We start from the raw sequence: 13,921 nt of genomic DNA on the forward strand, positions 1-13,921 counted from the left end.
AAGGTCAAGGTCAAAACAAGCCTGTTTCACCAAATTTCTCAAAGGTCAAAAGAAAAGGAAAAATTTAATGTATATATACATTCATCAAATTGAAGTAATAGTTATTCCAGAAACAGATTTGACAGAAAAGATGATCAAGCACAGTTTTCCCAGAAGTACAGTTTCTCAACTCAGCATTTTAATTTTAGCAGTTTGCAGCAGCAACGCTCTAATAGCTGGCATAAAATTAAGTACAACTTTAAGTGGTATAGTTACGAGTAAAATAAAATAATCCAAATTACTAATACAAAATACATGACTGTGTGTAAGTAACAGAAAAAAAACATAGCAGATTTACTCTCTATGCAAAGTACTTTGCATGCATAAGCTTTTGATATTTAAGTAACTGCCTGGCTATCAGGTGGAATTCAATAATAACTACATTTTGGATGACTGGGGTAGAGAGAAAAAATTTCACAAACACACAGATTGACAGTAGACTTTTATTAACATATCTTACAATGTCAATTACTGTATTCCTAGTTTTATACTCTTCTGATGTGTTATAAAGATTGATTTAGATTCTACAGTAATGTACTGTACTTAAATGATCATTCATACAGGATATCACACCAGAACATTTGAGTAATACACGCACACACCACTCTAGTTTGGACCTGTTATTTTTCAAGGTTAGCTTAATAAAGTAGGATTAAAAAAAGTTATGGGGGAAATCAAAATTCTTGTTTAGCAGCATGCAAGGATATTCAAGTACAATTTTTCAACGAAGTGATTTTTTTTATTTTGTTTTGTTTTTAAATTGACTGGTGACTAATTCACCAGTACTAAAATAAACACTATGAAATACCCAAATGTTAAAGTTAAGGCTAATAGTTTTACTTCACATCCATATGCACAACCAGACAACATTCCATTTTAAATAAAACACAGTAATCAAATTCTGGATACATTATCTCTTGTAAATATAGCATGGGAGCTTCAAACTACAGATTACTCAAGTTCATGAGCCCTGTAATAATGTTATGCTGGAGATGCAAAGAATCTTTTTGCTCTTTAACCACACTTACAAAATGGCCTGATATTCATAATGAGCAATGCAAAAATATTACAGGCAGAACTTATAATACAGTATCAAAAAAGTAATATTTTGGAAAAGACATAGCCATTTAGTTGGTGAAACAGTAATTCTAATCTTACAGGAAGTACTGTAATACTTTTGAAATATATATATATATATATATATTTATATGTATGTATAAAAACCAGCATCCTTTATTGTGGGTTTTTTTGAATTGCAGGTATCCAGAAAAAGTCATTGTATTTACTTACTTTTCCTGCTGTCCATTCTCCTTGATTGCTATACAGTCATTTTATTTCCCCTATACACTTTTCACTAGATAATGACTTCCACTGGGGAACTGTTTTCATTGTATATGTGGTTTTATCATAAGATGTTTTTATTTTACACATATAAATTTTATTTTACACACAAACTAGGAAAGTCAAAACTACCAGGAACTGCTTGGTAGTACTGTACGAAATAGCCAACAAATGTCCAACACTTGTGAAAAACATTAGTAGCAATATATTACATATCAGTATTTTAACTATAATCTTTCCTACCTACTTACACTGTGGGGTTTAGCCCAGTCATGCTTTTTTTCATGAATTTTTCAGCCCTCTAAGCATAAACTGTTTTGGCATTCATCCACTGAGGCTGCACATGCATTGGTTGTTCATCTAGGCTATCTCTGTTGATTTTTTTTTTCTTCCTTTTTAGGAAACCAAGCAGAAAGAACAGTGATTACTCTAAACAAATACAATACAGAGGAACCTCCTGACGTGACAGGAAAGATACAAAATTATGTTTCATTTGCAAAATAGCCTGCACATTTCCAATCCAATTGTTTTGAAAAGTACATCTGGTTTGAAATGACAAGCAGGCTTATGGTTGTTATGCTCGTAACTGGGATCTGCTATGTTGGGCACCATACAAATTCTCTATACGCAGCAATTTCTGTATGTGTTATCACTAACAGTTTATTCAACTGATATGGGAAAAAAATCTCCATTCTGGAAAAGACCAAAAAAAAAAAAAAAGAAAGAAAGAAAGAATATGTGTTCTGGATTACATTTAGAGCAATAAGATACCTAATTTACAGCTATTTCACTTATTTATGGAGGGAAAAAAAAAATGAAATTCCTGAGAATGCATAAGTTTTCAGTAATGCCTGAAATATTTCAATAGACCTCTCATGATAAGTGAAATACTCTTTAAAATTCAACTTTCAGACCAATTGTTACCATGCAGTCTCACAATCATTTTACAAATCCTGTCTAATTACAAATGTGTATCAAGCAAAAACCTCAAACCAACACAAAAAAGGCAAAGAAATTTTAGTCAACATATTTAGTAATGTAGTAGACATATACACTGTTTCAGCAAAAAATTGCGAAAAACTCAACTCCATGCAGAGAAAAATAAAAACCTGACAGCTATCCCTGGAGCCTCTAAACAACTGTAAGTAAAATTTGTGCTTCTTAACAATAATGGGCTTTTAAAAACAAAAGAAAAATGGACTACTGAGTGCAATCAGATTGCTCACACCATTCTGAGGATTTAATTTCAATTATTGTATCATTTAGTAGCAAGAGCAGCTAATTTTGCAAAAATTTCACATGTTGACAAAGTTCCATTTCCCTTTTATGCCCATACCCCACTCCACCCCGAGCCAAAGAGCTAAACTCCCATTCAATTAAAGCTATTGTCAGTCAAGATGCATTCATTCACGGTAACAGCAGTGATATGGTATGTAGAAGATGATGATGATTTACAAGCCATTATAATGTGGCCCCCATCTTTTATTGATATGATCAAAAGTATGAGACACCCACTGCTGCTCAAGCACTTTGTATCTTTCCTTGCATATGTAGAGAGGCTTACCACGCCTGTAGAAAAAACAGAGGGAAAAGAAAAAAAAAAGAAAAACAAATGGTTAATATGCCAACTAAATGGAAAACTGCTTCATTATATAATCAACACGCAATACTCGTACAACTTTTTTCCCAGGGAAAGCATGCATTTTTATTGGTGAGGGGCTTTTGCTTTTAATAAGGGTAACTGCTGGGACTTCCCTTCCTCCCTCTTGGATAGCAGAATCCAGAAAACATCTCTTGTTCTCTCAGGCATGTGTCGCATGGCAGCTACACTCCTCCCCTACACTGGAATCCAACTGCATCATTTGATTAAAGGCCAAGCAACAACTTTGGGAGAGAAGTGTTTCCCAATGCAACACAGAATTGACCATCATTGGGAACAGCAACATAGGAATCTGTCTGTTGAGTGCCTGGTATGTATAACTCAATGATCATGATTATACCACCTTGCAGAGGGAAGAAAAAAATGTCAGTTCAACTTGAAGTAAATGGGAATTTTCCACTCAAGGAAGGTAGAGATCTGTTATTATCTGTTATTGCATGTATTGCATAACATAAAGCTGATCTATACAGAGGAGCAACGATGAAACACAGTGATAATGAAAAATTACCTAAGATCTCTGTCTTCTTCACCATGTGCATCTAGATAAACAGAACCCCAAAGGCAGAAACGATGGCCTCGTATGATGATGATTACAGAAGCATTAATCAAAAGAAATATTCCTGTCCCAGCTCCACAGTTTTGAGAATGCTGTAATATGGGTATAGAAAGGGAAGATGCAAAGATTCCGTTAGTGTCTGTCAACTTTATAACAAAAAGGATTAAAAAAAAATTTACTTTTGCTTGAAATAACATACACATATTATTTACTAAGAAACAGTTTGACAGAAGGATAGCCTGCCCCAAAATTCTCTCAGCAAATTTGAACTCCATGTCTTGTGCTGCCATAACAACACCTGCATACAAAAATGGTTCCCTACTCAAAAAGGGAGGATATTCATTATCATGTAAAAACAGAATTGCCTAATAAAAATGAGCAAAAATATTTTCTACAATATTTTGAATTTGTTGTTGTATAGCAAACTGTATAGCATAATCAAATATTTTTCATAGATGGCAAGAGAAAGTAATCGCAAAAACTTAATATTACCTCTTTTACAATAGTCTGTACAACTAAACATTTGCTTTTTCTAACCATGTGTCCTGGTTTCAGCTGGGATAGAGTTAACTGTCTTCCTAGTTGCTGGTACAGTTCTATGTTTTGAGTTAGGTATGAGAAGAATGTTGATAACACTGATGTTTTCAGTTGTTGCTAAGTAGTGTTTATGTCAAGTCAAGGATTTTTCAGCTTCTCCTGCCCAGCCAGTGAGAAAGCTGGAGGGGCACAAGAAGTTGGCACAGGACACAGCCAGGGCAGCTGACCCAAACTGGCCAACGGTGTATTCCATACCATGGGACATCCCATCCAGTATAGGAACTGGGGGGAGTGGGGGTGGGGGAATTGCCGCTCTGGGACTAACTGGGTGTTGATCGGCGGGTGGTGAGCAATTGCACTGTGCATCATTTGTATATTCCAATCCTTTTATTATTACTGTTGTCATTTTATTAGTGTTATCATTATCATTATTAGTTTCTTCTTTTCTGTTCTATTAAACCGTTCTTATCTCAACCCACGAGTTTTACTTCTTTTCCTGATTCTCTCCTCCATCCCACTGGGGGCCGGGGGGAGTGAGAGAGCAGCTGCATGGTGCTTAGTTGCTGGCTGGGGTTAAACCATGACACCATGCTCAAAGATTTAGTCTATGGCTCTACAAATATAGTAAAAAAAAAAAAAAAAAAAAAATTATTTTTTTAAATAATTCTTGCTTGCTTCAATATCATTCATCTCTGTGAATAGCATAATCTGTATTAACCAAATTCATTTTAGCAATTGAAAAACATGCTCTTACTATATAGTTTTATTACAAGTAGCGGCTAAATCCCATCAATTATACTAAAATGTAATTAATTATACAGATTTTTAATTCTTTTTTTTGTAACTTTCTGTTTTCATGAAGCTTGACACCTTAAATAAAACTGTTAATTCTATTTTAAATTTTGCCCACCCCTTCTTCTCCCACCATATTAGGAGTATGAGAGAGAAAGGCAAGTTCAAACAATTTCAAAAAGGTCCAAGATCCCTCTGAAATTTCTTTGGGCTTGACTTTATGCCCCATTTGTAAATATCCCCCAACAAATTCCCCTCATAGTTTTGTAAAGCCTACGTAGCTCCAGCCTTCTACTAACTGTTCTATGGTAGGAAACAGAACAGCTCTCAAAGCAAACCTTTACCATAGAAGGGAAAACAATACTAGATGCTGTCCCACTCGGGTTCCTGAAAGGACTTACATATATGCTGACTAGAAAACTTTGCTCCTGAATTAAAGTCAAAGGCCTTAAAATGATGCTTATCTAGCTATAGTCTGTAGATCACTGGTAGATGGTCAGGTATATCAGAAAGTACTCTATAAAAAGGAAAAAAACCCCCCATATATTGATATTCTTATGTACACAGAAAGCAAGGAAACAAAACAAGAGGAAAATTAAAACAATATATGAACAATCAGAATGTAGACAAATTTCAATTAGTTATGAATCAAAACCATGCATCAACATTACACACAATGGCTTTGTAAGAGTTTTTCAAACAGGTGAAATAGGTTATGGGCTTAAAAGGATAAATAAATTGCTCTCTAGAATCCAGTCTAGGTCCATCTATCAGAAATAAGCACTAAACATTATTATTGGGGTTTGGAATAGATGACTTTAAAACGTCCCTTCCAACCCAAATTATTCTATGCTTCTTTGATTATATAAACACATTTTGGAAAGAAAACCATCAAAACTGAGCAACGGAGTTAAAAAACTATCCATGAGTGTGAATACCAATTACAGAATTTGAATTAATTCTCTTACCAGTACACATTCACAGTAACTCTGTTGTTTGCAGCACAGTCCTTTCAAGCATACAAAAGTACCACAAACTAGACAAACAGCAGGATCTTTAGGAACCTTGGTACAAACAGTACAAGTCTTTCTGTGATAATACTGAAAAATGGTATTATAATTCTCAGGCAACTGAAGGAGGCGTGGCAAGCCCCACTTAGGTTCCTGGATAAGCAAAGCCTACAGATAAGATAAGATAAGAACAATGTATCAGTTCCACACATTCATTTATGCATTTACATTTTCTAAGAAAAGAGAATACCAAAGAAAGGAAGCATGCAGTTTAAAAATCTCTCTCTTCTTCTGCATTTCACAAATTTAGAAGTCAAAAGTCACCTTGCAATAGTCACCAGCCTCTGGCTGAACACCCTCCCCACCTGTAGTCACATTTCATCTTTTGTAACAGGTGCAAAATGGGCACGAGCCTTTTCCCAAGGACGTTTTCTAAGTGTGACACTTTTTTAGCGCAAAATTCTTCATGGCTAAAACAAGAGGATTAAGAGTGATCTACAGGGAAGACTCCCACCCTATGCTAAGTTGTCTTGGCAACATTGACACACTGTTGCCAAATGCTGGCACTGACTATGAAAGCTGTCTCCTGGGTAAAATTTAGACTAAAACTTTCAAAACCAGTACTGAAGTTAGGTTCTGTATATGGTATTTGAAGACATCTGCCTGACAAGAAAACTGGACAGGGACTTTTTACAAGGGCATGTAGTGATAGGACAAGGGGTAATGACTTTAAACTGAAAGAGGGTAGATTTAGATTAGCAATTAGGAAAAATTTCTTTACTGTGAGGGTGGTGAGGCACTGGAACAGGTTGCCCAGAGAGGTTGTGGATGCCCCATCCCTGGAAGTGTTCAAGGCCAGGTTGGATGGGGCTTTGAGCAACCTGGTCTAGTGGAAAGTGTCCCTGCCCATGGCAGGGGGTTGGAACTAGATGATCTTTAAAGCCCCTTCCAACCCAAACCATTCTATGATTCTATGATTTTCAAAACTGTGTGGCACACACAAATTTTGAGGCCATTAAGAACTTAACAGTACTCACAAACTTTTTATAAGGCAGGCGCTACGTAAATACTGGTTTCAAAGCCTAACTCTTTTGCTCTTAAAAACACTGTCCAATTTTATGGTTCTTTTTGTTGTTTTTTTTTGGTTTGGTTTGGGTTTTTTTTGTTTGTTTGTTTTTAGACAGTGATGTGTTTTCCCTCAACCTACTCATTTTTACTGGGTTTATAAAATTGATGGGCATAGAGGTCAGATGGGATCCTTCTTGCAAAGTGTAAAATTTTTTGAAGTGTGTATGACCTCAAAACCTAACAAAAAAAAAAAGGGGGAAAATTGCATTTGTACACAGTTCCTTTTCAATCATGGAAAGAATGCTATCACAGTTTCACTGCAATCTCTCTCAAACGCCTATCAGATTGGCAGCAACTGTGTTTTGAGATTAATCAGAGTATTCAAATTTTCATTCACAACAGCCTAATTCATGCCTGCAAACATGCAAACACAGGTGCAGATCATGTTGCAGAGTGAAGAATGCATCTGGCTTGCCTCTTTGACACCATAAACTTAGGAGAGGGGGACTTGAATTGTTGAAATACAGCTTCTTCATAAAAACAATGCAGTAATGTTGAAATGTTTCCATTTCACAATTGATATTCCAATTGCACTGATTCAAGTCTTGGTATTGTTTCTTTAACCTTCAGAGAAGATGTACCATCTTTTATCAGTCAGCTATTACACAGCTTTTATCCTTTTGATTTTTTTTCAGTATTGCAACTGAAGATGCTCAAAAATATCAACAATGTCGAACAGGCAAGAAAAACCACAGATAAGTATTTTCTTAAAAGACAAAGTTTCTATTACATGTCCTTGATAGGTTTCAGGTGCAGAAGATATGGGTACACTTAGTATCATCCAAGGAGAGCATTTCTATTTTCTTTCTCCAGCAATTATATAAAAACCACAGGTTTTTTTCTTCTTGTTTTTAACCAATCCAAACCATATCCACTAATATTTCTGATTACAATTTCTCTCTCATTTACAAGTCAGGTTCTCAGATCCTTATCCAAAACAACAGTGTATGTGCATAGTGAATCAAGCAATAAATAGCTGCTTCCACATTAGGACTACTTTGGAAAAAGTAATTTTGCTACATACCTTTACTTGATCTGGATGTTTATCTGCAAATGAAACCAATTCTGAGCACCACTGTGATACCATGTCAAATGCTGGCACTGGCCAATCGAGACAAGAGGCACTGGTGAACTGATGAGCTGACTGAAAAGATGGTAATAGACCCAGGCAGCTTGCAAGAACTGTGAATTCTTCATCTTCCTTTTAGGTACAAAACCAGAGAGGTTTAGATTAATGCCTACACTCTGAATTTGTATATAGTTTATAAAAAATGTATCCATTCCAATAAAAAAAAGTAAAGACGTTCTAGTACAATGATGCCAATAGTCATGTTCAGAGACACAGAAAAGCTTCCATTTTTTCCAGATTACCTCAAACTGCATTCTCAAAATACAAGAAAACTGGTCAGAAAAAAACCCAACAAACCCACACAAAACCACAAAATCCAAAAAACACAAACAGAAACCCCCAAACTCCCCAATAATTTTCTTCCTATTTAGCACCCCAAACTGGCTTGTAGCTGTTTTAGAGATGAGATGATTCTGAGGCAAGGAAATGAGAGAGCTGACCTGCAGTAAACTCTACTTAAATCAGTCACGGAATGTAAACATAATTGTCCACTGATGCAATGTCTCTGAGAATAAAGTCCAAGTATTAACGGGCATTAAGCAAAATCAGGACTGAATTCCAGTCTGTGTGGAAATTATGACATCTCTGCAAATGCTGGTCAAGTTTTAAAAGTATGTTGGTATTTTATGAGACAGGCATCTACGACTTGATAAAATAAGCATGTATTTGCTCAATTTTAAGAATATAGTACCATTTTTCAGGGGAACTGCCTTGAAAACAAATTTACAGATGACAGATAATGCTACAGAGCAATGCTATAAAATACAATATAAAAAAATAAAAATCTTAGGACAGAAAATACATACCATGAAAAAGACACCTTAAAACTCTAATTTTTTTATCTCTAGTTTTTAAATGGAAATATTTGAGTGTAACCCTCTCAATTTGTACCTGGCAACTAGGTAAATCCCCTCCAAAAAGATGGTGTTGAAGAAGGCTTGTGATCCTGAGGAAAGGCAGGCAGAACTGTTGCAGATAGCACTCTACAGAATCAGGATTTACCTACAGGGGAAGAAAGAAGTTACTAAATTCTGCCCCAGATAAGTTGCTCCTATGTAAGAAACTCCAATATGAATCCAATGTTTTTTTTAAGCATACTATATAAACCACTGCATCAAACATACATTCCAAAGGCCAGCATTTCACTAGTACTCTGAAAGAACTCTGCGGGTTTTCTTTCCCCCTTGACAGATGTTTTTTCTACTTAAATATTCAGTTTTCCAAGTTTCTGAAAGCTCTTTCATACATATGCTCAAAACCCACAGTTATAAGAAGTATTTATCAATAACTTTCTCAACACAGCACTGGCCACATATGATATTAGTAAAAGAAAGATTTACACAGGCAAACTGTCCCAAAGGGATGTGCTTTGATCTAGAAAATAAAGAGTTGTACTGCAGTCTTTAGCAAGATCAGAGAAAAATCATATAACAACAAGGTTGAAAAAAATAAATAAGAGACAGAAAGCGGACATGCTGGATAAATTCTCAAGAGATTTGCCAATACCACTCTTAATTCTTCAGTCTCTCCTTCTTCATATATCTTTCCCTTAGACAGCTCACTAATCACATGACCCAGCAATACTTCCCAAGATTTTTCTCCACTGGGTGTATTCTGCAAATAAGAAGGAAAGAAATCTAAAATGCACTGGTCATGAAAAGGAGAGAAAGTTCCTGTAATAGTAACAGTGATTAAGTACATTTCCTTTTGATCAACACATGAATTTTGACCTACAAAGATACACACTGGTTAAAAAAAAAAAGAAAAAAAAAAGTTTTACAGACAGGGACTGCATTTAGCTCACAGAGTGAAATGTGAATTGCTGCTTCAATTACATATGTTCTAAACTGAGTGTTATATAAAAACACTTTAATGATGTTGCATTCCTCATGTTTTTTCTGTGAGTATAAAAATGCTTACTTTAAAATTAGGAAGAATCACCTTATGGATACATAGTGTTTTGACAGAATTTGAATTCTAAGACAACTAATGGGGGGGGGGGGAGAAGTAACTCTGTAAAATGTACCAACCAGAACGAGTTACAAAACGCTTGCTATGTATTTTAAGTTGAAATGAATCTATCAGAAAATGGAAAGTTGTGTTTGGAATGAAAAATATCTACTACAGATGGAAAAAAATATTTAGTGTAAAAAATAGATAGCTACTTAGCTTTGTGCCATAGCATTTATATTTAAAGGCAACAATTATAGAAAGCCATCAGAGATAGAAAGCAGTATTCCCATAGGTATTTTTCTTCTAAGTCATAGTAAATTCTACCCGGGAAAACATACATAAATGGATGTGAATTTTGAGCTCTGTTAGTATATCAACAATATAACAAACAATAAGGGAGTGGAACATTACTGGGATTCTTTAAAAAAACATTCCAAAGCAACTACATGAGATTAAATATATAAGGACTTCGGTACGTAACAATGTACGTAACTAATCAGTTGGTTTCTTTATTGCATTTTGACATCAATTATAATTGTTAATTTTAGATGGGGTCTTCACCTTTCAGCATAGGGAAGGCAGACTTGCTGTTTATGCTCATAGTCTAAGAACCAGAAGGCAACATATATTTAAGAAGGCAGTTAGGGCAAACCTTTCATCTACATTATTCCTGGAAGTTTACTCCACAGGCATTTACAGTGTGCTTCTTATGACACCGTAAGGCACCTTGCAAAGGTAATGAGAGTGAAGTTGGCAATCAGAAGTAGAATGTCCACCTCTCAGCCCTGCTGAGAAATTGAACTCTTAATGTTGTTGGATCACTTGGCATGAATATAGAGGAAAGACTTCAGCTTGTGTTTAATGTCTCCGATACCAAGTTGAAATAGATTCACTTGGCATTATCCACAGACAAAAGTTAAGTAAGGTGTGATCTGTGTAGTCATCCCGGGATCAAAATGTCAATATTATCAGCACTTAAGAAAAAGCCAGCCTGAACCATATGTTTTAAACCATCTGGCCCTCAAGAAACTTTAAAGAACGAACTTGGATTCCTAAATTAAAAACCAGCTTCCCTTGTGACATGCAAAGAGAAAGAATTCATCTGAGGACTATGGCTAGGCTCAAAAACAGAAGGGCTGCCAAAGGGCTGGGAGAGAGGAACAGGGAGCTGTGCGATTACCGCTGGTTGATGCTCAGCGCTCAGAGGTCTTTCAGACACATACAGGGTCCAGGCAGCAACACTGTGCAGGAGGAGGAGCAGGAAATGGGAAAGACATGCAGGGAAGGGCAAACTTGCATGTGGGACTTTCGCTAAGCCTCTGCACTTGGGGTGGATTATCACTGGGGTGGGATGGAAGCCAAGAAGGAAGTAAGCTGTGGCAGTAACATAAGCGTAGGAGTCTCTGAAGGATCATGCAGAGATCACCCCAAGCACATACTGCCAAGCTGCTGTCAGAACTTGGACCTTTGTACACAGATGATCTACACGAGACAGACAAGAGGAAGGAGGACGTTTCCAAGGGAGAGTGAGAGATGCTGTCAGTATAGCACATATGCAGCGGGGAACAGTGTTCCTAATCTACCTCCTACCTCTTTTGCTCTCCCCACTTGGAAAACTGTCAGCCTTCAATGGGCTTCTCACAGAAGAAAAGTCAAAATCCTCAAATTGACAGAAGTTAATCTGTTGTGTTATTTGAATTACACTAAGTCACAACATCCATTCACAGTAACATACTGTTTAATGTGCTACTATTTCTCACTTGGCCTTATCATCCATCAAAGACGGGCACACTAGTGAAAATTCCACTAAAATGGACTGTCTTTAATATCAAGAGATGGCTACTTCATAAATCCGTTATCTGAGCCATTATCATAATTTGCAACCCTGAAGTACAAAGTGCTTTATGTAAAGCAAATGCTTTCACATGCTTCTATAAGAAAACATCTTAGTATTAACAGGGAGCAAGCCCACCTACCACATGCCCTAAGTCTATTTTCATACAATAAAATCTCTCACTGTAGACAGAAAATTAAACATTGTAAGTATATGTTCAGATAAACTGCAACCTCTGCTACTAAGAAAAAGGTAGTCCATATATTCTTTCATAGTCCATATGATAAACAAGCTGGTAACACTTCAACCTATTTATACGCTTTCTGCCACAAACTTTAAACTCCAGAATTATCTATTGCTTGGGAATCACTTAAGTAAACACAAAAATGGAAAAAAAAAAACCCTCACCAGCAACACTCTCAAGCAAATGTTCTTGAAATTCTAAGAAAATGACAATATATTGAAAGAAGGGGGTGGAGAGGGAGCCAACAAAATGCAGTACTGCCCAGTGATCTCAAATGCTTAATGCAAGTCCAGAAAGAAAAATCCCACATAGCAGGAGTTTGGCCAGCAGATACTTTGTCCTTAATACATTGGAGTTGTGACTGACCAGTATGACAAATCTTAACTTACATGTGAAAAGCAGGTCATGCTTCTCAGCATGCATTTCATTTTACAGCCAACATATTCTAAGACCCAGCTGTTGTATAAAGGGGTATTCCTCTACCCTTTTCCTCTCCTGGCCCCAATACTTTCATCTTTTCCCATGGTCTGGCATTGGCACTCCTCTGACCTGGGGAATCAATCCATGGAGCAGAAAACTAACTGAAGGATTAAATGAATGCCAGTGCAGGGAACTGTATCTTTTGGTGGGAACTGGCATTCAATCAGCTGAACTGAAATAGCAAGACACGCCTTCACTTTATTTGTAAATACCATCAAAAAAAATACACGGAAACGACAGTGAAATACCTACCTGCCTAGTCTACAAATTTCCTTCTCTGCTGCTTCATCACATGAGCACTCTAGACCACATATTGAGAGAAATTTGTATGGCTAGCCACAAATCACATGAACAAATAAGAAAAAGACAAGAGTTTTTTCCCCCACCAACAAGCTTGCCTGCTTTTACTGTAAAGGAGTGCATCAGATCAACCCATGGTTTATTTAGGAAGGCTTCAATTTCACAGGAAGGAAAGCTGCATTTACTCAATACCACTGCAACAAACTCAGGACTGAAACTACAGAGATAGAGCCTCAAATCTAAAACTCAGTTCTGGAACTAGATATTAATTGTGAAGCTTTTAAGTCTCATCACATACCAAAACCTGAAAAAATTGTGCACACAGAAGAAAATTACTGGATTTATGTGAAGCAGAAGCAAATTATTATATGCAAAGCAAATGTATCTGTTACACTCTTAACCAGAAATACAGAAGCAAAATTTCATAAATGTTTTAGTAAATTAACCAACCTTTTTGAGATCTCCTGACTCTTTCCATGCCGTCCTATCTTCAGCACTGCATTTAACAGAAAGTGCTGCCAAGCCTTGAGTATACAATAAAGTGAACAGCACTTTTATAATGCAGGTGAAGTGTTCTGTAAAACAAAGTAAGTAATTTTTAAACACTTGATATTTTTAGCAAATATACTGATAACAGAGTCTCTAGTTATGGAAATTATGCTTCTCAAATGAAAAGGAAGCGCTATACTAAAAGTACAAACCCCCAAAACATACAAAACAACATAAATACATTTACTGGCTTTCAGAAATTACTTGGCAGCCATAGTGAACAGAACAAGTAAAGGGCAAGTAACTTTCCACTGCTCTATATGTTCATCTTAATCCTGATCAGCAGTGACTTCCTCCTAGTGACCCGGTGATATGAGAAAATTCTATTTTGTCCAAACGTTACATCAAATTAAGCTACTGATTACTGAT

At 36.2% G+C, this 13,921-nt stretch overlaps 1 protein-coding gene across 8 annotated transcripts in view; it reads right to left on the bottom strand.

Moving 5' to 3' along the window:
- Positions 1-468: 468 nt before the first annotated feature.
- The window catches only part of UBR3 (ubiquitin protein ligase E3 component n-recognin 3), a 122,539-nt gene continuing 109,086 nt past the window's right edge, over positions 469-13,921 (bottom strand). For all 8 annotated transcript variants that reach the window (XM_075028474.1, XM_075028473.1, XM_075028472.1 and 5 more), the window contains 7 exons: positions 13,454-13,578; positions 9,699-9,806; positions 9,084-9,194; positions 8,088-8,264; positions 5,894-6,103; positions 3,549-3,688; positions 469-2,949 (listed from right to left, as the gene is read on the bottom strand). In XM_075028474.1, coding sequence (XP_074884575.1) covers positions 2,832-2,949; positions 3,549-3,688; positions 5,894-6,103; positions 8,088-8,264; positions 9,084-9,194; positions 9,699-9,806; positions 13,454-13,578 — 989 coding nt within the window. In that variant the 3' untranslated portion in view covers positions 469-2,831. The remainder of the gene's footprint in view (positions 2,950-3,548; positions 3,689-5,893; positions 6,104-8,087; positions 8,265-9,083; positions 9,195-9,698; positions 9,807-13,453; positions 13,579-13,921) is intronic.

Source organism: Buteo buteo, chromosome 5 (assembly GCF_964188355.1).
Source record: "Buteo buteo chromosome 5, bButBut1.hap1.1, whole genome shotgun sequence".
Taxonomy (NCBI): Eukaryota; Metazoa; Chordata; class Aves; order Accipitriformes; family Accipitridae; genus Buteo; species Buteo buteo.